Source organism: Lissotriton helveticus, chromosome 7, assembly GCF_964261635.1.
Source record: "Lissotriton helveticus chromosome 7, aLisHel1.1, whole genome shotgun sequence".
In the NCBI taxonomy this organism is placed as follows: domain Eukaryota; kingdom Metazoa; phylum Chordata; class Amphibia; order Caudata; family Salamandridae; genus Lissotriton; species Lissotriton helveticus.
In genome coordinates, this window is record NC_136068.1 from 1293181586 (window position 1) to 1293201742 (window position 20157).

The 20157-nt window shown below is 43.7% G+C and overlaps 1 protein-coding gene across 2 annotated transcripts in view; it reads left to right on the top strand.

Moving 5' to 3' along the window:
* LOC144770216 (uncharacterized) overlaps positions 1-20157 on the top strand; it is a 591183-nt gene that overhangs the window by 397936 nt on the left and 173090 nt on the right. For both annotated transcript variants that reach the window (XM_078654543.1, XM_078654542.1), the window contains 5 exons: positions 749-881; positions 1636-1832; positions 3355-3400; positions 3482-3547; positions 5690-5749. In XM_078654543.1, coding sequence (XP_078510669.1) covers positions 749-881; positions 1636-1832; positions 3355-3400; positions 3482-3547; positions 5690-5749 — 502 coding nt within the window. The remainder of the gene's footprint in view (positions 1-748; positions 882-1635; positions 1833-3354; positions 3401-3481; positions 3548-5689; positions 5750-20157) is intronic.

Consider the following 20157-nt stretch of genomic DNA (forward strand, 5'->3'; position numbering starts at 1 on the left):
TATTTTATCCCCTTTACCTAAAGAGTAGGCATTTCAGGTGTTCATGTTCTTGAAAGTAATGGGTAAGCAGAAGACATTGGGGATCCCCACTCATGAACATTAGATCTGTTCTCCCAGGGATATACCTTAAGGAGAGGTTGAACCCACTAGGTAGGCCCCCTCCATCTGAAATCTTAGCATGCCTCTCTTGGAATGTGTGTCAGATAGAATGCCAGCTAAGGCACCACACATATTTTCTATACTATAGCCACCTTAATGTGGCCTCATTGTAAATTGAGGGGGAAACTGGAGACTACAAATGTAGAATACATTCTAGTTGATGTGGATTAGGCAGGTTAAAAACTATAAATGTAGGAATGTATATTTGTGACTATCATAATCACTAACCTGTAGAGTGGGAGTGCTCCTGAGTTCTCAAATTTTTGCTTATTAGACCACATTGCACCTATAGCCATTTAAAAATTAAGGCAGAAGTGTGGTGTTTCACAACATACGTGCTAGGTTAATAGCCCCTTTGTGGCACATTTTCTCTAACTAACTGGGGGCCAGTGGTAAGTGACCGGTACTCGGAGCCTGCACATTAACCCTTGACTGCTTCAGGACCTGGAGAGCCTGCTGGGTATTCTTTTTACCTTCTCTGTACCTGTGACCTGATCTCATTGAATGTTTTAGGGTGTAGCTGGATGCCTTGCCTGAACTGCAGCCATTTGGTTCTTTCTCAAATGTAATATTGTGAACCCTGTTCCAGGTATTTAGAAGGGCGGATATTTGTGTCGGAGGTGTTACCTGGGAGTCAGACGGAGGTGGATGAAGTGGTGCTGACAGGCGACATCATCGATGAAATCAACGGCATCTCCTTGCGTTACGCAGTCAATGGGCAGGTGGGGTGTATATTCATATTTTGTTGTTGCTCGGGGGTAGAAGACACATTAAAGACTAGCAGTATCCCTCCTGAGTACATTCCTACATAAGTATCCAGGATTCAACCAACCTGTTCCATATATTATGTTACCATCAAGACCTGTACCGAGAATTCAGTGTCCAGCTCAACCAACCCTGCTGTTCTCCCCCACACAACCCATCCAGCCACCAGAAATGCTGCTATATAGGCATAGCAATTCATGGCCCATGCATATGGCCATGCAGGGAGTACAGGGTCCAACCAGCCTTGCCTTCTACTTGTCTACTACTATATACATTATATATTGTAAATCATTGTCCAACCAGATAATCTGACCCAGCCATGCTACTATGCTGAGGATTCAGTACCAAACAGGTAATCCCTCCTCAGTACGTCACTGTACAAATCCAAATGATTCTGAGCCTACTGCTAGTCTTTTTCTTGCATGATTCACGTTTCTTCAGTCCAGGGCAACACATTAACTTGGGGGATGAGATTTACACATTAAATTATTTTGTACCTGTGTAAGATTCTTGATAGAAGCGATATTGTGGTAGCATTTGTTTGATAGAGGAGTAACTGGTATCTTGCACCCCACTTTATGTCAGGTATGATTGGTGTGGACCTGCTCCGAAGCAGATTGTTTATCATGCTACAACTAGCCTCGCCCTGTTTGTCCATCTTGGTTTTTCACTGCATCTTATAAACACAGCTGTAACTCTTTTCCCTTCCAGGCTGGGACAGTGCTGGGCAACTTGAAGGGCACACCATTGAGTTTCAGACTTATCCGCTGGAAATGGCATGATGGAAGTGTCTACCGACCACTGCTGCCATACTTGAAGGTTCTGAGAGAGAAGGTGCCTTCATTCCAGCTACAGGAAGAACCCAGACATTTAGAATCCTGCGAAGACCGCTGCCTTCAGGATGGCAGGTATTGAAGGGTTGATTGTCTGTGATTTAGAATCGTGCCATTGGTCTGAGCATGGCTGGTAGGGCCCAGGACAGGCCTTCAGGATGGCCTTTGATGGGGTGGTTCTACATTATGAACTGTAGGGCAGATTAGTGCATGGGTGGGTGTTTGCTCTGCTGAACGGTTGATACAGTATGTGTAGTGCACTTTCAGGGCGTCCAGTAAGGGAGCAAGAGTTATATATCTATTGCATGCCACATAAGACATCATCTTGTCAGTTCACAGTGGCCAGTAAGACAGGGCTCCAAAGGTGCACAGGCTGATGTAGCAGGCAGAATAGTTTTCAGTGTTTAACCATTCTAAATATTGGAATTGAGTGACTTTGGGGATCTGTGAGTCTTTAGAATGACTTTCCTAGTCTTTCTGTGCATGGACTAATGGAATTTGTTTCCATACTCTGTGACGCTGGATGGTGAGTTGAATGTCAGCGGCCGCTGCCTCCCGAATAAAGGATGAGTATAATCACTTATACTTTTTCTCGTCAACCCCTATCCCTCTCTCTGTCTCTCATTTACTTCTCTATTAGTTTTTTTCTTTCCTATCTCCCTTTTGAGAGGACTTCAACTTACCTTCCTGGGCAGGCCTTTTAACAGAACCCCCTTTTAGTCACTTGAGCAGAGAATAGGATCCAAGGACACACACTACGTAGAGCGCCGGACATTGATACTTTGTGCCAGTCTTAGAGCACATGAACAGACCGCATTAGAAACTTGCAGCTCCATCGTGTCAACAATATATGAGAAACCTTCAATACATAAATGGAGTTTAAGATTCATTGATAAGCCATGTGATTAGCCTGGGGCTCAGGATAAGACATCAGTATGAATCTGATGTAAATGGCAGATCGTTGGTACATGGACAGATGATTAAGGAGTTCAGAGCACATTCACAGATCATACAAGGAATTTGGGCAACAAGGGCAGACCATGTAAGTAAGTTTGGGTGCTTGAACATACACTTTGAGGTTCTTGTCGCTTATGAATAGACTGCAAGGAGCTCATGCTTGTATGAGGACTTCAGTCTTATGCAAATATAATACATCACCTTACAACACATCTAAGGCCTGCAGACTGCACTGTATGGAAAGTGTCCTTGTTATTTGTTAATTAGCACTTGTATAGTGCACAATCTGCCATTAGTATGGCATATCCGTTTGCTATATCTCTACCATTTCATGTTCTGTGGCAAGGTGACTCCATTTGCAAGTAATGGCTCTAAGTAATAAATAAAATATGTAGAGTCACTTCATACTTTTTGTGCATTTTACCTACCATTTTTTTGGTTGCAAAGTTTGATATAACTGTTAGAGAGAGCTTTTCTATGCTGTCATGGTGCCCAATGGTGGTGTGATACATTGCATCTCTACCGTCTTATCAAGTTCTTCTGGCAGTGGATCTGACTGCCTGCAAAGGATGCAGGCTTTAGTTTTTAAGATTGGGTCAGTGTTTCCAACGTCTGTAACATTATCTCCCTTCTCTGGCAGGCTTTTGTACAGGGTGCGATACCTGGGCCAAGCCAATGTTGGATCGGTAAGTACTGGAGATTTGGATTGTGGAGGGATAATAGAGCCTTCTCTTTATAACACCCACTTTCTCCTCTCTCCTTTGCAGTATGGCGGTAAGGAAGTATTGGACCGCGGCATCTTGATGGTTTTAGAGCAGCGTTTGCCTCCCAAGGTACAATAAAATAACGTTTTGTGTTTCTCCTGGTTCTTTTTGAAGTATCAGGACATGCCAGGAATGTCTAGAGAGGAGAAGATGGTCTGACAGAAGGGGGATGATCAATCAATCAATCAATACATTTGTAGAGCGCACTACTCACCCGTGAGGGTCTCAAGGCGCTGGGGGGGGGAGGGGTGCTGCTAGTGCCCGAAGAGCCAGGTCTTGAGTAGCCTCCTGAAGGTCAGTAGGTCCTGGGTCTGCCGTAGGAGGATGGGGAGGATGTTCCAGGTTTTGGCGGCAAGGTGGGAGAACTATCTGCCACCGGTGGTCGCTCTTCGGATGCGGGAGATAATGGCGAGGGCGGGGTCGGTGGAGCGGAGATAGCGGTTCGGGGTGTAGATGGTGAGTCGTCTGTTGAGGTATGCTGGTCCAGTGTTGTGGAGTGCATTGTGTGCGTGGGTGAGGAGCTTGTAGGTGATCCTCTTGTTGACGGGAAGCCAGTGCAGGTCTCTCAGGTGGGGTGTGAAGTGGCTGTGGCGGGGGATGTCGAGGATCAGACATGCAGAGGAGTTCTGTATGTGTTGTAGACGTTTCAGGAGTTTGGCCGAGGCTCCTGCGTAGAGGGCGTTTCCGTAGTCCAGCCTGCTGCTGACGAGGGCCTGTGTGACCGTTCTTCTTGTTTCGGTGGGGATCCACCTGTAGATCTTGCGGAGCATGCGGAGCGTGTTGAAGCAGGAGGATGAGACGGCGTTGACTTGCTTGGTCATGGAGAGTGTTGAGTCGAGGATGAACCCCAGGTTGCGTGCGTGGTCCGGTGGGTGTTGGTGCTGCGCCCAGTGCGGTCGGCCACCAGGAGTCATCCCAGGCTGAGGGGGTGGAGCCGAGGATGAGGACCTCCGTTTTGTCCAAGTTCAGCTTCAAATGGCTGTTCTTCATCCAATTGGTGACAGCTTTCATTCCTTCGTGGAGGTTGGTTTTGGCGGTGAGGGGGTCATTGGTGAGGGAGAGGATCAGCTGGGTGTCGGCATAAGAGATGATGTTGAGGTCGTGCTGTCAGGTGACTTGGGCGAGCGGAGCCATGTAGACGTTGAACAATGTTGGGCTGAGGGATGATCCTTGGGGTATGCCCCAGATGATCTCTGAGGATTTGGAACGGAAAGGGGGAGGCAGACGCTATGGGTACTGCCGGAGAGGAAGGAGGTGGTCCAGTCCAGAGCCTGGTCTCGGATCCCTGCGTAATGGAGGAGTGTGCGTAGGTTGCGGTGGCAGACAGTGTCGAAAGGCGGCTGGTCGGTCCAGGAGGATGAGGGACGCGGTTTCGCATTTGTCCAGCAGGGCCCTGATATCATCGGTGGCGGCGATGAGGGCAGTTTCGGTGCTGTGGTTGCTGCAGAACCCGGACTGGGACGGGTCCAGGATGTTGTTCTCCTCGAAGTAGTGGGTCAGCTGTCTGTTGATGGTTTTCTCGATGACCTTCACCGGGAACGGGAGCAGGGAGGTGGGCCGGAAGTTCTTGAGGTCCCTCGGATCCTCCTTGGGTTTCTTGAGTAAAGCTTGTCAGGCTTATCATTCATTTTACTGAGTGTTTTGCAGACTCTACTTAATTGGGATTGAACTTGTGGAAGGCTGCACTCTGGAGTGAGGGTGGCGAATGATGTTGCAATTTCTCTTTACTTAATAAAGTAAGGGTGCAGCAGGTTCTTCTCCACTCGATTGAGGATGGGTTTAGCAGGCTTGATGTTCACTAGAATACAGGTGTGGCAAGCTACCCATTCGTGGACTTTAGGGAGTGGCTGACCACCTCACTTACAGAAGTGAACTTGTGATAGCTTTTCCTCTTCTCCAGGAGTGTGTGGCATGTTTCCACTCAAGAGAGTGAGGATGTGCAAGGGTGTATAGTCATGGGAGTTAGCTGTTGAAAGGTTGCAGTCAATTAATAGGTTTAGGCAGCAAGATAGTAGATAATACAGCTTATTTACCGAAGGTCTACAGTACCAATTAATGCTAATCTTAATTTTCCTCTTTCTCAGAATTGATAGCTCCAAGTTATTTTCACAAGCAGGAGTTCCTTGTAAAGGTAGTCCATTGCAGATATATTTGCTCTTTTTTTTAACCTCTGTTGATTTAATAAAGTTAGTAAATGTCTGTGTTTTATAGGAGGTCATGTTGGATGTGAAAGAGACTGAAGTGATTGTGAAGGAAAAGAAAACCTACAAGGTGAGCAATAGATGTTGTTTTCTTTCAATTTGCCACAGTGATTTATTTAGATGGCCTCAGGTTTTCCACCTTGGCAAAACAACTGAGAATCAAAACCTCTACAAGACCAAATCCGTTATCCATTAAACTTATGTATTATAGTCTCACATACTTTTCACTATTTTGCCAAATCATGGTTGGGAAAATAATCTTTTGGACGTTTTTAGGGACAATCCAACAGTTAGTATGACTCCTAATGGTTTGAGCCAGACGCCCTCAAAACCTTACAGCATATCTGCTATCTTCAAATTCTATTTTATGCCATTCTGGTTTGTAAACCTCATTAGGACATCTGGTAGACACCCTATGCTTTGCATGTGTTTTCACTTCTTCAGCATAGAAAAAGAAACACACGTTTTTAGAGCACAGTTTCAGACCACATACTTTTTGTGCTTTGGGTACTGCAGACTTTGGGACTCTGTGACTGTACAGGTCATCTGTGATCATGAGATTTGTGTTCCCCATATTTTCAGACTGTTTTGAGGCAATTTTGGAATAAAACAGCGTTGTAAATTCTGCTTGAAATATCACTGTTGATGAACTCTCACCATGTGTCTGCCTCTGGACGAAAGTGAAACTCCATGTTAGGCTTGTGCAGTTTTCAAGCTGAAAATCTGCATCTCAAACTTCTGAATATTTCAAGCGTGGTGTTGAAGCCTGATTACAGTGGTGTGCTGCTTTCGGAGTCAGCTGCCCAAAGTCTATCTTTAGCAACAGTGACTAAACTTCAGGTGTTAAACAGGCATTGTTAGAACAATACATTTTGGATCCTGGGAAAGGACCAGACTGAATTCCCAGGTTGTGGATCCACAAAAACTGGTGCTCATATTTATTATCTTATCAAAACACATCAAACCTAAAATGTCCCTTGGAAGCAAGGCCTTTGGGGCAAAATACATCAAGCACTAGACCGACCGAGTGGCCTTACAAGTTCAAAGCCACTTAGTGTCTTCAGCATTACCATTTTTTAAAGAACCTGGTACCTTGGATCTGAAATGCTTCAAAGAATATAGTCCCAAAAAGTAAAAAAACAACACTATGAGTCAATTCCTAGAAAATGTTATTGTTTGACCCAGTTAAACATTCCTTTAATAACAGCAACACTAGAGCAGCACGAACAGGTTCACTCAAATGTTGTGATTGTCAGACTTCCTAATCAACCTTCACAGGTGGTCTCAGACTCCCAAGCAACATGAAATGTCTGGATGTGGGTATTAACATTTTGAAAGCAATGGCAGCTACTGCAACAGTGTAACATCTGGCCTTTAGAATATCCCGTGGCACTAGACTGTATCTGGAAGATTTAATAACATTGTTCCCATGTGCCGGTAGATGCCACAGTGCGGCTCCATGTTGACTTTGTTCCCGCCTGAAAGTCACGATGGAGGCGCATATGAGTGCCACCCCTGCATATCGACATAAGTTCCTTTCTTTCTGCACCTTTTATACCAGTATCCTGAGTTCTCTACCTAATTCTTCCTCGTCAGGTTTTGTACTGTTTTATTTTTAGAGCAACCTTATTAACATTTCATTGTTAAACGGACAGTGCATACATCTAGATATTGTACAGCGGCTATTCTGTAGCAGTGCCTAAAACTGTAAATGCTTCAAGACAGCAGTTGTAAATTAGTGCAATTAATTGAAGGGGCTGTCAATGCGGTCTTTATTGAAGCAATAGCTGATGTTGCCTTGCCTGTGAGTTCAAGAAGATACATGAAGAGAAGAAGTATTCAGTGGTGTTGGAGGATATTACAAAGTGGAATCTTATGACAGGAACAAATTGTAGTGAGTAGGAAAGGCAAGTCTGGATCAAGAGAGCGTGTCAGTTTGAGACACAGGAGGCTGACGTTAGGGCCAGCTCAAGGAACAGGTTGTGACCCAAGAAGTTTGAAGACTATGTGTGCGAATAGTTCTTGACCATTTAGATTTTTTTTGTTTTTTTTGTTGAAAAATCTTTATTGATATGAAGGCAGAAGACAAATTCACAATAACAATCGTTAGCAATTAGTTCGCACAGATTCTGTCTAACCTTCATACCAGAGCAACTTTGCCCCTTGTGATCTGCCCATTTTCAGCACAGTTATCAGTTCCTAGTAAATTCAACTTATAAAACATGAAAAATAACAAAACTCAACGATTGTCATCACTCAGTAGAGAGGTATACCCGTACATAGTTGGTTATTAGTCACTGCACATGACCAGCTCTGTATCAAAGGTCTTATCATACCCTAGCGCCGCCCCAACACAAACCAGAGGTCATTATGAATGCCAGCCCTTCCTAGTCCTCCTCCTCCTCTGAGTCCAAGTCCTCGTCTTCTGGCAAAGGTTCACATGGTTCTCCCCTGTATTCGTTCCAGGGCTTCCACACCTTATTCCATTTACGGGGGCAGGTCCGTAATACGTACACCGCCCGTTCCTTCACCATAAGTAAGTCCATATTCCTGATCCATCCAGCCACCGTAGGCAACTCCGGGGCACCCATTTTTGTGCAATGTCCCACTTGGCCACCGTCACGGCCAACGTGACCCACAGCTGTCCATACCTGTCTAAGTCATTAGGGTCCCAAATGTTCAATAGGCACTTACGGGGTTCAGGCAGGATTGACAGTTTAATAGCTTGGGAGACTGTGCGCATAATTTGCTTCCATACGTCTTGGATCAGTGGGCAGTCCCATAATGTGTGGAACAGAGTACCCTCCTCCCCGCAGCCCCTGAGGCAGAAGGGGTGTGGCGCCCTCTGTATCCTGTGGAGAAGTGTTCTGGTGTAGTAAGTGCGATGTAGAATCTTGAGTTGCACTAACCTGAACCTAGCCGAAATGCCCACCTCCCTCGGCGATGCAAGCGCCTCGTTCCACTCTGAGTCATCCAGCTCGCCTAGTTCCCCAACCCATCTCTCCCTGAGTTTCTGTGTGGGATCTTTCAGGTTGTTAACCAGCTTTTTATATGTGAGAGAGGTTGCCTTCTGCTCCATAAAGTCAGTCAGTAGTCTATCCTCTAGTGGCGATGATTCTGGGAGTGCGGTATCAGGCGGAATTGCCTGCAGTAGTGCGTGCCGAATCTGCACATATCTGAATGTTTCAGTGGGGCCCAAACCATACTGTTGCTGGAGCTGTGAAAAAGCAACTACCGTGCCCCTGTCCCAAAGGTCTCCCACCGTGGAAATTCCTATGTGATCCCATTGACCATTTAGATTTGAATGGACAGTTAATGTATTACTAGTATTAGAAATGTAAAAAGTTAAATTAGTTCTTAGCATACATACTTTATAAGGGTGTTTAATGCATCTATCTCTAGCTATATATTATTAGCAATATTATGCCATCTCTATTTGTTTCCATTATGTTTATATTGTTTTGAGTAAAGTGGATATGTTGTATTCATTGTGATGTCAAGTTAGGTAGCAACCAGCTCCTGAGGTCATAGTATTCTAGACTGGAGCGGGTGGTCGTTGTGGAAAGCTGGGAGATGGAGCTGGTTCTGTTGAAGGGGCTGGTGCTGCTGTGGGGTGTATTCGATCCCAGAAACAATAAATTACACACTTGTCTATATGTGGTACTAAATACTGTGCCGAATTTCAATGTACCTTTCCTGCTGCTGAGGTGCTTTGTGCAGTGAACTTTCCAGACTCCCAGTAACTGGGGTTACTTCAACTTGGCTTCCAGGACATCGGTTAAGGTTTGAGGGGTGAGCCACAAGGCAGCTGGGGACCACATGTCCCAGAACCCCTCCCTGGACCTGCAGCTGTTGGAGTTTAGCGCTATTTAAAGCACGTCCCAGCCCTGTGGTGAGCGAGCTGCGCCGAACTTGAGTTTACCTTTCCTGCTGCCGGGGTGCTTTGTGCAGTGATTTTCCTGACTCCCAGTAACGGAGGCCACTTCAACTTGCTTCCAGGCCATCGGTTTTAGTTTGAGGGTTGAGCCGCCTAGGGGAAACGGCCACTGGGGACCACATTTCCCATAATCCCTCCATGAACTTGCAGCTGTTGGAGATTAGCGTTATTCAAAGCTTGTCGCAGCCCTGTGGGTCACGTGCGAGCCGTGCACGCAGGGCTTTCCCCCTTGACTCTGCTGCTGGACATTGTCAGAGACACTTGAGTAAAAGGTACTTTCATAATACTGCCCCCTACTATGTTTATGGGCTTCATCTGATATTTAGCTCCTCGACTAGTTAAGTGCCAATGCATACTTCCTAAAGCTCTCCTGGTTGCTTAACGCCGCTGGGTGGGGCATACAATCTTGATGTGGAACTTTGTTATCACATCCTTTATACTGTTTATGAAACCTTTGGCTCTGTTCTCCACATATTTTCTTGTGTTTGTCTGTGGAAATCTCACTGCTTACTACCTAGTGTTGGGAAGGCTTTGGCGCCATGTAAACAATTTCTGCTTTATCAGCTGGAGGTGTCACTGTTGTGATTGGCAAAGCAGTTTACATCACGAGCCTTCTGAGTGGCATTGTGATGTAATCAGGTTCACCCGTGGGGATTCTAGGAGGACGGTTGGAACAGGAGTTTTCAGTGGGGATTTCTTACTGTCCTTCTGGTTGCCTCAATAAACTACCTGCAATTACTTCTGTCTTCATGTGGATTACTACAGAAGTGGCGACGAGGATGGGATGTGTTGGTTCTCTACGATTGATTTTAAATCTCCCTACCATCAGGTATCCCTGCATGCAGTAAGCAAGAAATTCACCACTTTGTTTGGCTGTGCACCAGAGTACCGTTTGGTTTAGCATCTGCAGCGGCCCTATTCCAGAGAGAGAATTATAGCCTATATATTTATAAGGATTGATGGCATTATGTTTTTTCAGGACGATATCTATCCTGCTAATGGGCAATTGTAAGTCGGAACATGATGCTAGGCTCAAATTAGTTTTGAAAATTCTGAATGACAAGGGACAGACAGTTGAATTCAATAAATGTAAATTTGCTCAGAGTAAGGTAGTGTATCTTGGTCACAGCATTTTAAGGATGGTATTTTAAAACCAAGCAGGGTTTAGTGGATGCTATTAGGGAGGCACCCTGTCCTGCGTGTCAAGACGATGTTAGAGCCTTTCTTGGACACACAGAATTTTACTCGAAATTTATCCCAAAAACTTTTCAGAAAAGACTTATCAAATCCGTGACTAGCCCAGGCTTACAGAATGCTTCTCCGAGGTTAAGCAGAATGCCAGTGAAACTACTAGACTACATGATGTGGAATACTGGCCTGGTGTCAAGAACAAGGTGGCCGACTTTCTGAGTAGGTTGCCTTTACCACCCTCGGATGATGACTTGTTGTTGTATGAGGATAACAAAATTGCTTTGCTGTTTGATTGTCGCTTGGAAGCTATTTCACTTGATGAGTGGAAACTCCACGTGAGTAATGATAACTATTTTTAAAAAATTGTTAGCTTTATAAAAAATAGTTGGCCTAGTGAAAGTAATCTCCAAGCCGAAGAAAAAATGTTTTGGGAGGTTAGGAATGAGCTGGGTGTTGAAAATTACCTCATGTTCAGATATGGAAAAGTAGTTCCACCAAGTACTTTAAGGACCAAGATACTATAATTAAGCCATGAAGGTCATCTTGATGTATCTAAAACCAATCAAAGAATGAAGTGTAATTATTGGTGCCTTGTCGCAACAAACAGATTGAAGTACTAGTTTGTGAATGCATGCAGTGTAACAGCTCAGATAAATGTCTCAAGACCTTCAAAAAGCCTTTGTGTCCTATTGACAGTCCAAGTATGTCTTGGGAACGTATAGGTGTGGATGTTGTGGTACCAGTTGAAAGTGCTGATGGAGAGTACAAATACATTTTAGTTCTTGCTGATCACTTCTCAAAATGGCCTGTGATCAAGTTTGTACGAAATGCAGACTGTGCTGACATTATTACTTTCCTGAACAACATTTTCATGAGTGAGGGCTTACCAAAATACATAATCACAGAGAATTGCCCACAATTCGTCTCTTCTTCTTTAAAAAAAAAAAAAAAAATCTTGAGCGTAATGGGAATGTGCACAGAACCACTTCAGTGTATCATCCCAAAGTTAATGGTTTAGTGGAGCGCTTTAATAGAGTGCTCAAGGGTTGGATACCATTGTCAAAAAGCAATAGTCTTAATTGGGAAGTTGCGATCTACAAATTGATTTGGGCTATAGAATCACCCCCAGTCTCGTTACAGGCAAAATCCCATTTGTGATGATGCGTAGAATTCTGGCTGTTGGCAAGGAAATGTGTTGGTGGGATTCCTCTAAAAAAGCCAAATGGTCTCCCGAATGGGCCAGAGAGAAAATTACTTTAACCCAAAAATCATACAAAGATTGGTATGACAAAAAACATGGTTCTAAAACTATAGAATTTAAATGTGGTGATTGGGTTAGAGTGAGAAAAGAATGTTGGAAAGGGTGAGTGCAGGCTTTCACAACCATGTGTATGTGAGATATTTTGCAACTCTGTTAAACTTAGCGATGGGAATGTTTGGCACATGAGTAGGATTGCAAAATGTTCATCATCAGACAATGCTTCGGGCTGCAAACTCAATGGTGATGATAGGCTGGATGTTGACGATACTGTAGATGGGTCAAGTGAAGTGAATGATAATGTGGGTGCCGATTCAGGTGTCATGCTCACTGCTTTATAAAGCAGCAATTGTGCGTCAAAAAGTAGTCCTATTGTATCTGAAAAGCCCCATGGAAATTACCCCTGTGGAAGCAGCATGAGTTGTTTTGGAAGGATTGTTAACAAGCCAACGAAATTTGATGACTTTGTTGTCAACTTGTGAATCCGTAACAGTCTATATGACCTGTTCATTATACATTTTTAAAGTTAGTTCTAATCATTCCTGTCTTTAACTTATAATATATTGTGTCCTATTTTCGGTATATTCTTTAATTTTTGTGTAATCCTTTCCCTGTTAAACTCCTGTCTGTTTATATTCTTATTATTTCAATTGTGTGAAGAAAATATGTGTTGTAATGGTGTTGTGTTTACACCTTTAAGTTTTGTAATGTGCTCTCGTGTTGCCACACGAGCTTATATGTCATTTTAGAATGTTATTGCTTGTCATGAGCATTCCTGCTTGTCGGTTGTTCTCACTGGTCATACGGCATAATGTCAAGCTGACGACCAGAGAGAAGGACTGAGGAAAGGAGCTCCGTTGGTTTCTACCATTAAACTTAACTTCAACAGATTACAACTCTGAAGTTTTACTTAACAAATTGGCGACGATTTCTTGCCAACGGAGGAAGAACCCACAAGAACAAGAACTCTTTTATTCCATTTCGTGAAAAGAAATGTTTTTGAAGTTCGTCGTTCTTTGCCCTCGTGTTATTGATTTGGTAACGTATGAATTTTCGCTACTATTTTAAAGGAGAATCCTCACCGGCTTTCCCAAGGGCTGCGCCGCGCTCGAAACTCTGAATCTTTACAGTTAGATCCTCATCGGTCTTTCCAAGCACTGCGGCATCTTTTGAAAGTGTGCGCTCGAGGCATTGAATCCCTGCTGTTCTAGAACGTCCCCTCGACCTAGTGATTACGCGCATATGCACGGAAGCTTCAGCAAGTGATTACGCGCATGAGCACGGAAGCTTCTTACTGACGTGTGCTTACATACGCGAGGTCACGCCGAGGTTAAACAACGTGCCTCCATCTTGAATTTTACCGATTATAAGGATTTAGTCATCGGAAGCCGAGTGAAGCATTTCTTTACAAATTATAAGTTACCTTTTCATTTAATTATCTATATTTTTCGCTTTCTTCAGTTCCTGAAACAAGATTCTAAGGATTTTAAGGTATTATTTCTCTTTTCTTTAGTTTAAACATTTTACTCATTTTATTACAAAGGAGAATTGTGATTTTATTATAAGATGGCTACTCAACAAAACTTTACCATTCAAAATCCATCTCCTTTTTGGTCTTCTGGTAGTGAGCCTCCTATTAGGTGGTTAGAATGGAAGGCATATTTTTTAAACTTGATAAAGGCAATTGATGTTGATACAAAAATGAGTACAGAAAGAAAAAAGACTCTTTTTCTTTATTCTCTTGGTCCAGCTAGTTTAAAAACCTATGAAAAAATGCAAAAGACTACAATCAGTGGTGATATGGATGAATTCATAATTATTTTGAAAGATTTTGATAATCATTTCTCACCAAAAGTTTGCATTGGTATAACCAGATACAAGTTTTTTCATAGAACTCAAGAGTCTAACGAAACCATCGATGAGTATGTTTCAGCTTTAAGATTATTAGCTGAAGATTGCAAATTTGATCACTTGGAAGATCAATTAATAAGAGATCAAGTTGTTATGCATGCTAGTGACACTTCCATTCAAGACCGTTTGTGGATTAATGGTGACTCTGAATTAAAAGATATTTTAGCACTGGTGAGAAAAGCAGAACTTTCAAGTAGAAGTGCTAAAGCTCTAAAGAAAGATAACAAGACTGAAGGAAAAAGTGAAAGTGTTGTCAGTAAAATTAAAGATAATTTGTCTGGAAAATTTAAGAAGTCGAATCTTAAAAACACTAAACATGAACCTCATAAAGAAAAGGATGGTCTTAAATGTTTTCGCTGTGGAAGTGGTTCACACCTGGCTAACAGCAAGAGTTGTCCTGCCTTAAAGTTTAAATGTTCTAATTGTAACATTGTTGGTCATGTTGCAAAAGTTTGTTACAGAAAAAAATCAGTTAAGGTGAAATGTTTAGATGATGAAAATGTTACCAGTTCAAGCGAAGATGATAACTCAGTTAAGAAAATCTCGTTTAATACTGTTTTAGAAGACAAGGATAGGAATCCTAAACAATTTTTTTTGCTAAACATTATTGACAAGGAAAATAATAGGAAGAAACCCCTTTGTTTACTATCCTTAGGTGGTGTTGACGTCCAAATATATGCAGATTCTGGTTCTCCATATACAATAGTTAATGAAGCTATTTGGAAGAGTATGTTTGTTAAGAAACTGGGTAATGAATTATTACCATCTGATATTCGACCAGTAGGTTTTTCTAATGAAAAAATTGATATTCTTGGGTATAGACCTCTTCTCTTCAGATTTAAAGGGAGAGAAGCCTATGGGAAATTGTATATCTCCAAGAAGGGTCCGTCTGTTTTGGGATGGATAGATCAAGGGAGCCTTGGGATAATACTTAATCCTAATAGTGAGGAACCAGTGATGCTACTAGATGATAATTCGGATCTTTGTAAGGAAATTTTAAATATTTACCCCCAAGTTTTTAAAAAAAGTATTTGAAGACTTAATGATTTTAAACATCAAATTGTTTTGAAATCAGATGCATGTCCAAAAGTACGCAAGGTGAGGAACATTCCTATTATGTTAAGAAAAGAAGTGGAACTTGAACTTGAAAAACTTGTTCAAGCAGATATCATTGAACCGATCGAGTCATCACAATGGATTTCTCCCATTGTGGTGGCTCGACGCAGCAATGGAAAATTGAGACTTTGCATCGATTTAATTAATTAATTAATTAATTAATTGTGGGTTTCTAAAGCGCTAGAATCGACTCCCGAAGGAGTATCTCTGCGCTGTAGACCGCTGGGGAACCCGTCCTGGCTTTCCCTGTGAGATGGTCCCTACTGGGTATCTCCAAGGTGAAACCAGGCATCCCCGGCGTATGTGGGGGGCCGTTGTGGAGATGAGGCAAGCTAATGCCCAGAGTTGCCGAGTGTGATCCCTGGTTAGAGTAGGCACCGAGGCGAGAATTATCGAGTCCGCTGACCCTGGTCCACGACCCTGCCGCGTCGGGGATAGAACCCTGGTCCCGGGCCGTCCTCTGCTTCCGGGTCTGCCGCCTCTAACCAGTGAGCCACACCACTCCTTAAGGCATTTGAATAACAATATTATTGTTGATAAGTTTCCATTGCCTAAGATTTCAGAAATGTTAAGCTTAATTAAGGATGCAAGTTGGTTTTCAACTATAGACTTGTCTGCCGCTTATCATCAAATACCACTCACTGATGAAAGTAAATCTTTTACTGCATTTATTACCCCATCGGGTTGTTTTCAATACAAGAGACTACCATTCGGTTTAGCATCTGCTGCCGCTATCTTTCAAAGACTAATGCACCAGTTTTTCAGCAAATTCGATAATGTAAGATGCTTCCAAGATGATATTCTTGTTTTCGGAAAAGATAAAGCTATACATGATAACATCTTGAAAGAAGTTTTAAGTGTTCTGGAAAAGAAAGGATTGACTGTGGAGCATTCGAAGTGCAAGTTTGGTGTAAGATCAGTTACTTATCTTGGACATGTTATTAGTGGGGAAGGAATTTCCACTAAGCCTTCTCTGGTGAATGCAGTAATTAATGCTCCGAATCCTAGTAATAAAGATGAAGTAAGATCTTTTGTAGGTTTGGTTGAATTTTACTCTTTTGTAAGTTTGTGAAAGATTTTTCGAGTAAAATTTTCAATATCAGACAATTGTTAAAGAACAAATCTAAGTTTGTGTGGTCTGCTGAGTGTAAACAGGAATTTGTGTAAACAGTCTGGTCAATCCTGGAATTATAGATCCCCTCCACTAAGAAATGGTCTCCCGTAGCTGTCCAAATTAAAGCCCTCGCATTAAATTAGGACCTTTGTGCATGCAAAGGTAGATCTTGCTCTGACAGGTCTTGCAAACCTACATACACTAGGTCAAACCATACCAGTCTAATTGACAACATAATATTGGATATTAAAATATGGCCATACTTGATTGATATGATGGTGCTTCCCCATTCTGATAGTGATCACATTGCCCTGATTCTCAAGTTGAGTCTGTCCACTATAGAAGCATTTTGCATTCCGGTGAGCTATTTGACGCAAGACTGAGAGTCACAAGTATCCAGCGTGGGGTCAAATGGAGTGGCATGAAGCTTTCCCAAGAGTTTATTTGCAAGATTTGTAGACTGGTCGCAGATGGTATGGAGAGATTGTGTTACCTGGATTTGTCAGAGGACACGAGAGAGCCCCTGGGGGCGATCTCAGAGGCGCATAACCAGATGTTCCAAAATTTGAGGAACCTTTATTTTTTTTAAAACAAATTTTATTGAGTTTAATGGTACATATTGGGCAGTGCCAGGAGCATATTTTATGGATACAGTTTGAATGAGATCGTACCAATTATATCTAAACAACAAATTAACCTGTGAATGTACAGGCCCAATAACTAAAACTTGGCAGAGGTTACTACGTGTTTCACTGTAAGTAGTGTGTCTAGGTGTGTGTGTGTGTAAAGATGACAGAACGACTCATCTTTGGTGTATATGGTCCAGTTAGATGTGATTTCCGGGTTTATAGAGGGTCTGATGGCGGCAGGGGGGACAAGTCTATGCCATGATACGTCACCCAAAGGGACCATATTTTCCTATGTTTCTGTAGGCAGCCACGCGCCAGATACACTACGATTTCAGCCCCATGCATCTGTCAATGGCTGCCCTCCACCCACCCATTGTTGCCAATGTCCAGTTTGACAAGTATGAGGCCCAAAAACGGTAAGTGTTGTTTGTAGTAATTTCCAACTATCCCTCCGTACTGTGAAGTAAGAAAAGCTTAGGGTCAAATGGGAGACTCCAGAACAAGACCCGACCCAGGCATCATGATATTTTATGCCAATACGGCTGCTGTGCCCCACAACTCCAAACTGTGTAAAAGAAGGTCCCCTCCGATTCACAGCATCTGAGACACATGGGGGACTGGATGACACCCATCCTCCAGAGGTGGGAGCAGGTGAAGTATGCTTGGTGGAGATATATATATATATTTTTACTTTATTCTGGAAAATAAGCATTACAAGTAATGTATTTGAAGGTACAATAATTTCAAGGCATCTTCGGCATGGATAAGTGAGCTTTGCCAGTTAATGATAGCACGCATGACAACATATACAAATACTGAGCATAACAACGACCTTCAGGATAAATCTATCGGAATTCACTGTGTCATATTAACATAAAGGTTCGTATGTGTTATGTTATGTTAACAGGTTTATTAAGCGCAACAGCTGCCCCAGCAAAGAGGCGTCCCGGCGCTAACCAGCAGAGAGGTGACAGAACATAAAAGGCCCAGGGACCTACGGAATGGGGAAGAGAAAGGTTTTTAGAGATTTCCTGAATTCGAGGTAGTTAGTGGACCCCCAAATATGGGCTGGTAAAGAATTCCAGAGGATGGCTGCTCTGTTCCAAAAGCAACGACCACCAGCACAAACCCTCCTGACTCTAGGAACCACCACCAGATGTTGTCCCACAGAACGAAGTTGGCGAGAAGGGACATAAGGTAAAAGCAGGTCAGTCAAGATTTTAGTAGAGATGCCAGCTTCAGAGTTTTAAAGGCTATACAAAGAGCCTTAAACTCCATGCGCCTAGCCACAGGTAGCCAGTGTAAATGGCGAATGGCGCTTGTCACTGAGCAGACTCGGCGCAGACCAAATAGGGATCTTACAGCCGTGTTTTGGACTCTCTGTAGCGTCTGAACTTCAGACTTATTAACTCCCAAATACAGTGAATTTGTCGTGACATAATCAGGGCCTGGATGATGATCTGCCTAGTAGGGGCGTCGAAGGAGCCCAGAATGGGTTTGAGTCTCCGCAGCAGTCCGAAGCAGGTACCCGCCACTTTTTTTGTCTGAGTCTGAAAATTAAGTGAGGCATCCATCCAGACCCCTAGGTTCTTCACTGCTTGCTTAGGGAGAGGGGCAGTGCCTAGGCTCTTAGGCCACCAGAGCTCACTCCATGGATCGTGGTCTCTGCCCACCAACAACACCTCCGACTTGTTGGCATTCAGCTGGAGACCATTGGCGGTCATCTACTCGGCGACTGCAGCGAGAACACCCTGAAATTTCAGGGCGTCCTGCTTAGTGTCGCACGAGAGAGCCACCACCAACTGTGTGTCGTCGGCATAGGAGACCATGGTCAGCCCTCTGCTCTTGGCTACTTCGGCCAGAGGTTGAATATAAAGATTGAAAAGCAGAGGGCTCAGGGAGGAGCCCTGTGGTACCCCCTGCTTTATGGGACGGATGCTGGAGATGAAGGGAGGAGTAATCACCTGGAACATCCTATCCGCAAGAAAAGAGGCCAGCCACTGCAAAGCAGAGCCAGTAACTCCTGCCTCCTCCAGGCGACACAGCAAGATGACAGGAAACACCTTGACAAACGCAGCCTTAAGGTCTAGAAGGATTAGTGCCGACGTCTGCCCGACATCTAAAGCTTTCCAAAGATGTTCAGTCACAGCCAAGAGTGCTGACTCTGTGCTGAGGTTGGGGCGAAAGCCGTTTTGTAAAGGGCCAAACCTGTTATTGGCATTTAAAAATTCCATGAGGAGAGAGTTTACATAGGCCTCCATTATCTTTGCAGCCCATGGTAACAGGGAGATTGGCCGGAGGTTCTCTGGCTTATTAGGGTCTAAGGAAGGTTTTTTAAGCAGCGGTAGCACCCTGGCCTGTTTCCAAGCTGTAGGCACGACCGCTGAACTAAGGGACGCATTGATCACCTGTTACAGAGGGTGTGGAATAGTAGGAAGAATTTTCCAAAATTGATTGGGCTTTAGAGGATCGACAGGAGAGCCCGACTTGACTTTGGAACAAGGGGTGAGCAATAGGTTCTGAGGAATGGGGGGAAAAGTCTCTAATGTAGCATTGGTGTGATTACATGGTACCTCAGGGGGACCAGGGAGGATCGTAGGGAAGCATTTGTAGATATTTTCTACCTTCTTAACAAAGAAGGCAGCCAACGCTTCACACTGCTGATCAGAAGTGTTCAGTGATCCGGCTGCATCCATTTGATTTTTAAGGCTAGAGACTATAGAAAAGATGCTCTTTGCTGGATTGGTGCTCTTGCTGATTTGCTCCGCGAAAAAAGCTGCGCGCTCAACTTGGATGGCCTTATGATATCTCCTTACGGCGGCCCAATAGGAATCCTTAGAGGACGGATCGAAATCCTTTCTTCAAGCTCTCGCGTGGGCGTGACATCCTGAATGGACATGGAAACTAAAAGGTGATCTGACCAGCCCATCTGGATAGGAGTACGGACCGTAAAGGACGGTATATTGGTAATAACTGGGTCCAGTAAATGACCAGCTGAGTGCGTTGGGCCTTAGAACGGTTGATCAAGCTGACACGCCGCTTATCATCATTTTCAACAATAGCTAGATTGACCGCACATGAGTCTGTTGTAGTGTTGTCAGAAGTATGATTGTCTTAGTCAGTCCGATGTAAATAGGTCACCAGGAGAGCCCATGTATTGTGTGGCCTGCTTGCGGGAGGCATTAGATTCCAGTATTCGGTTTAGTGGGTCTGACAATGTGCAGCGTCCGCCAGCCCGGCCTTGGGAGATGGTGCCGGCTTCCGATCCCAGTGGATTGCCACCCTATGCCAGGCAAGAAGCAACAGCATTGCGACCAATCTT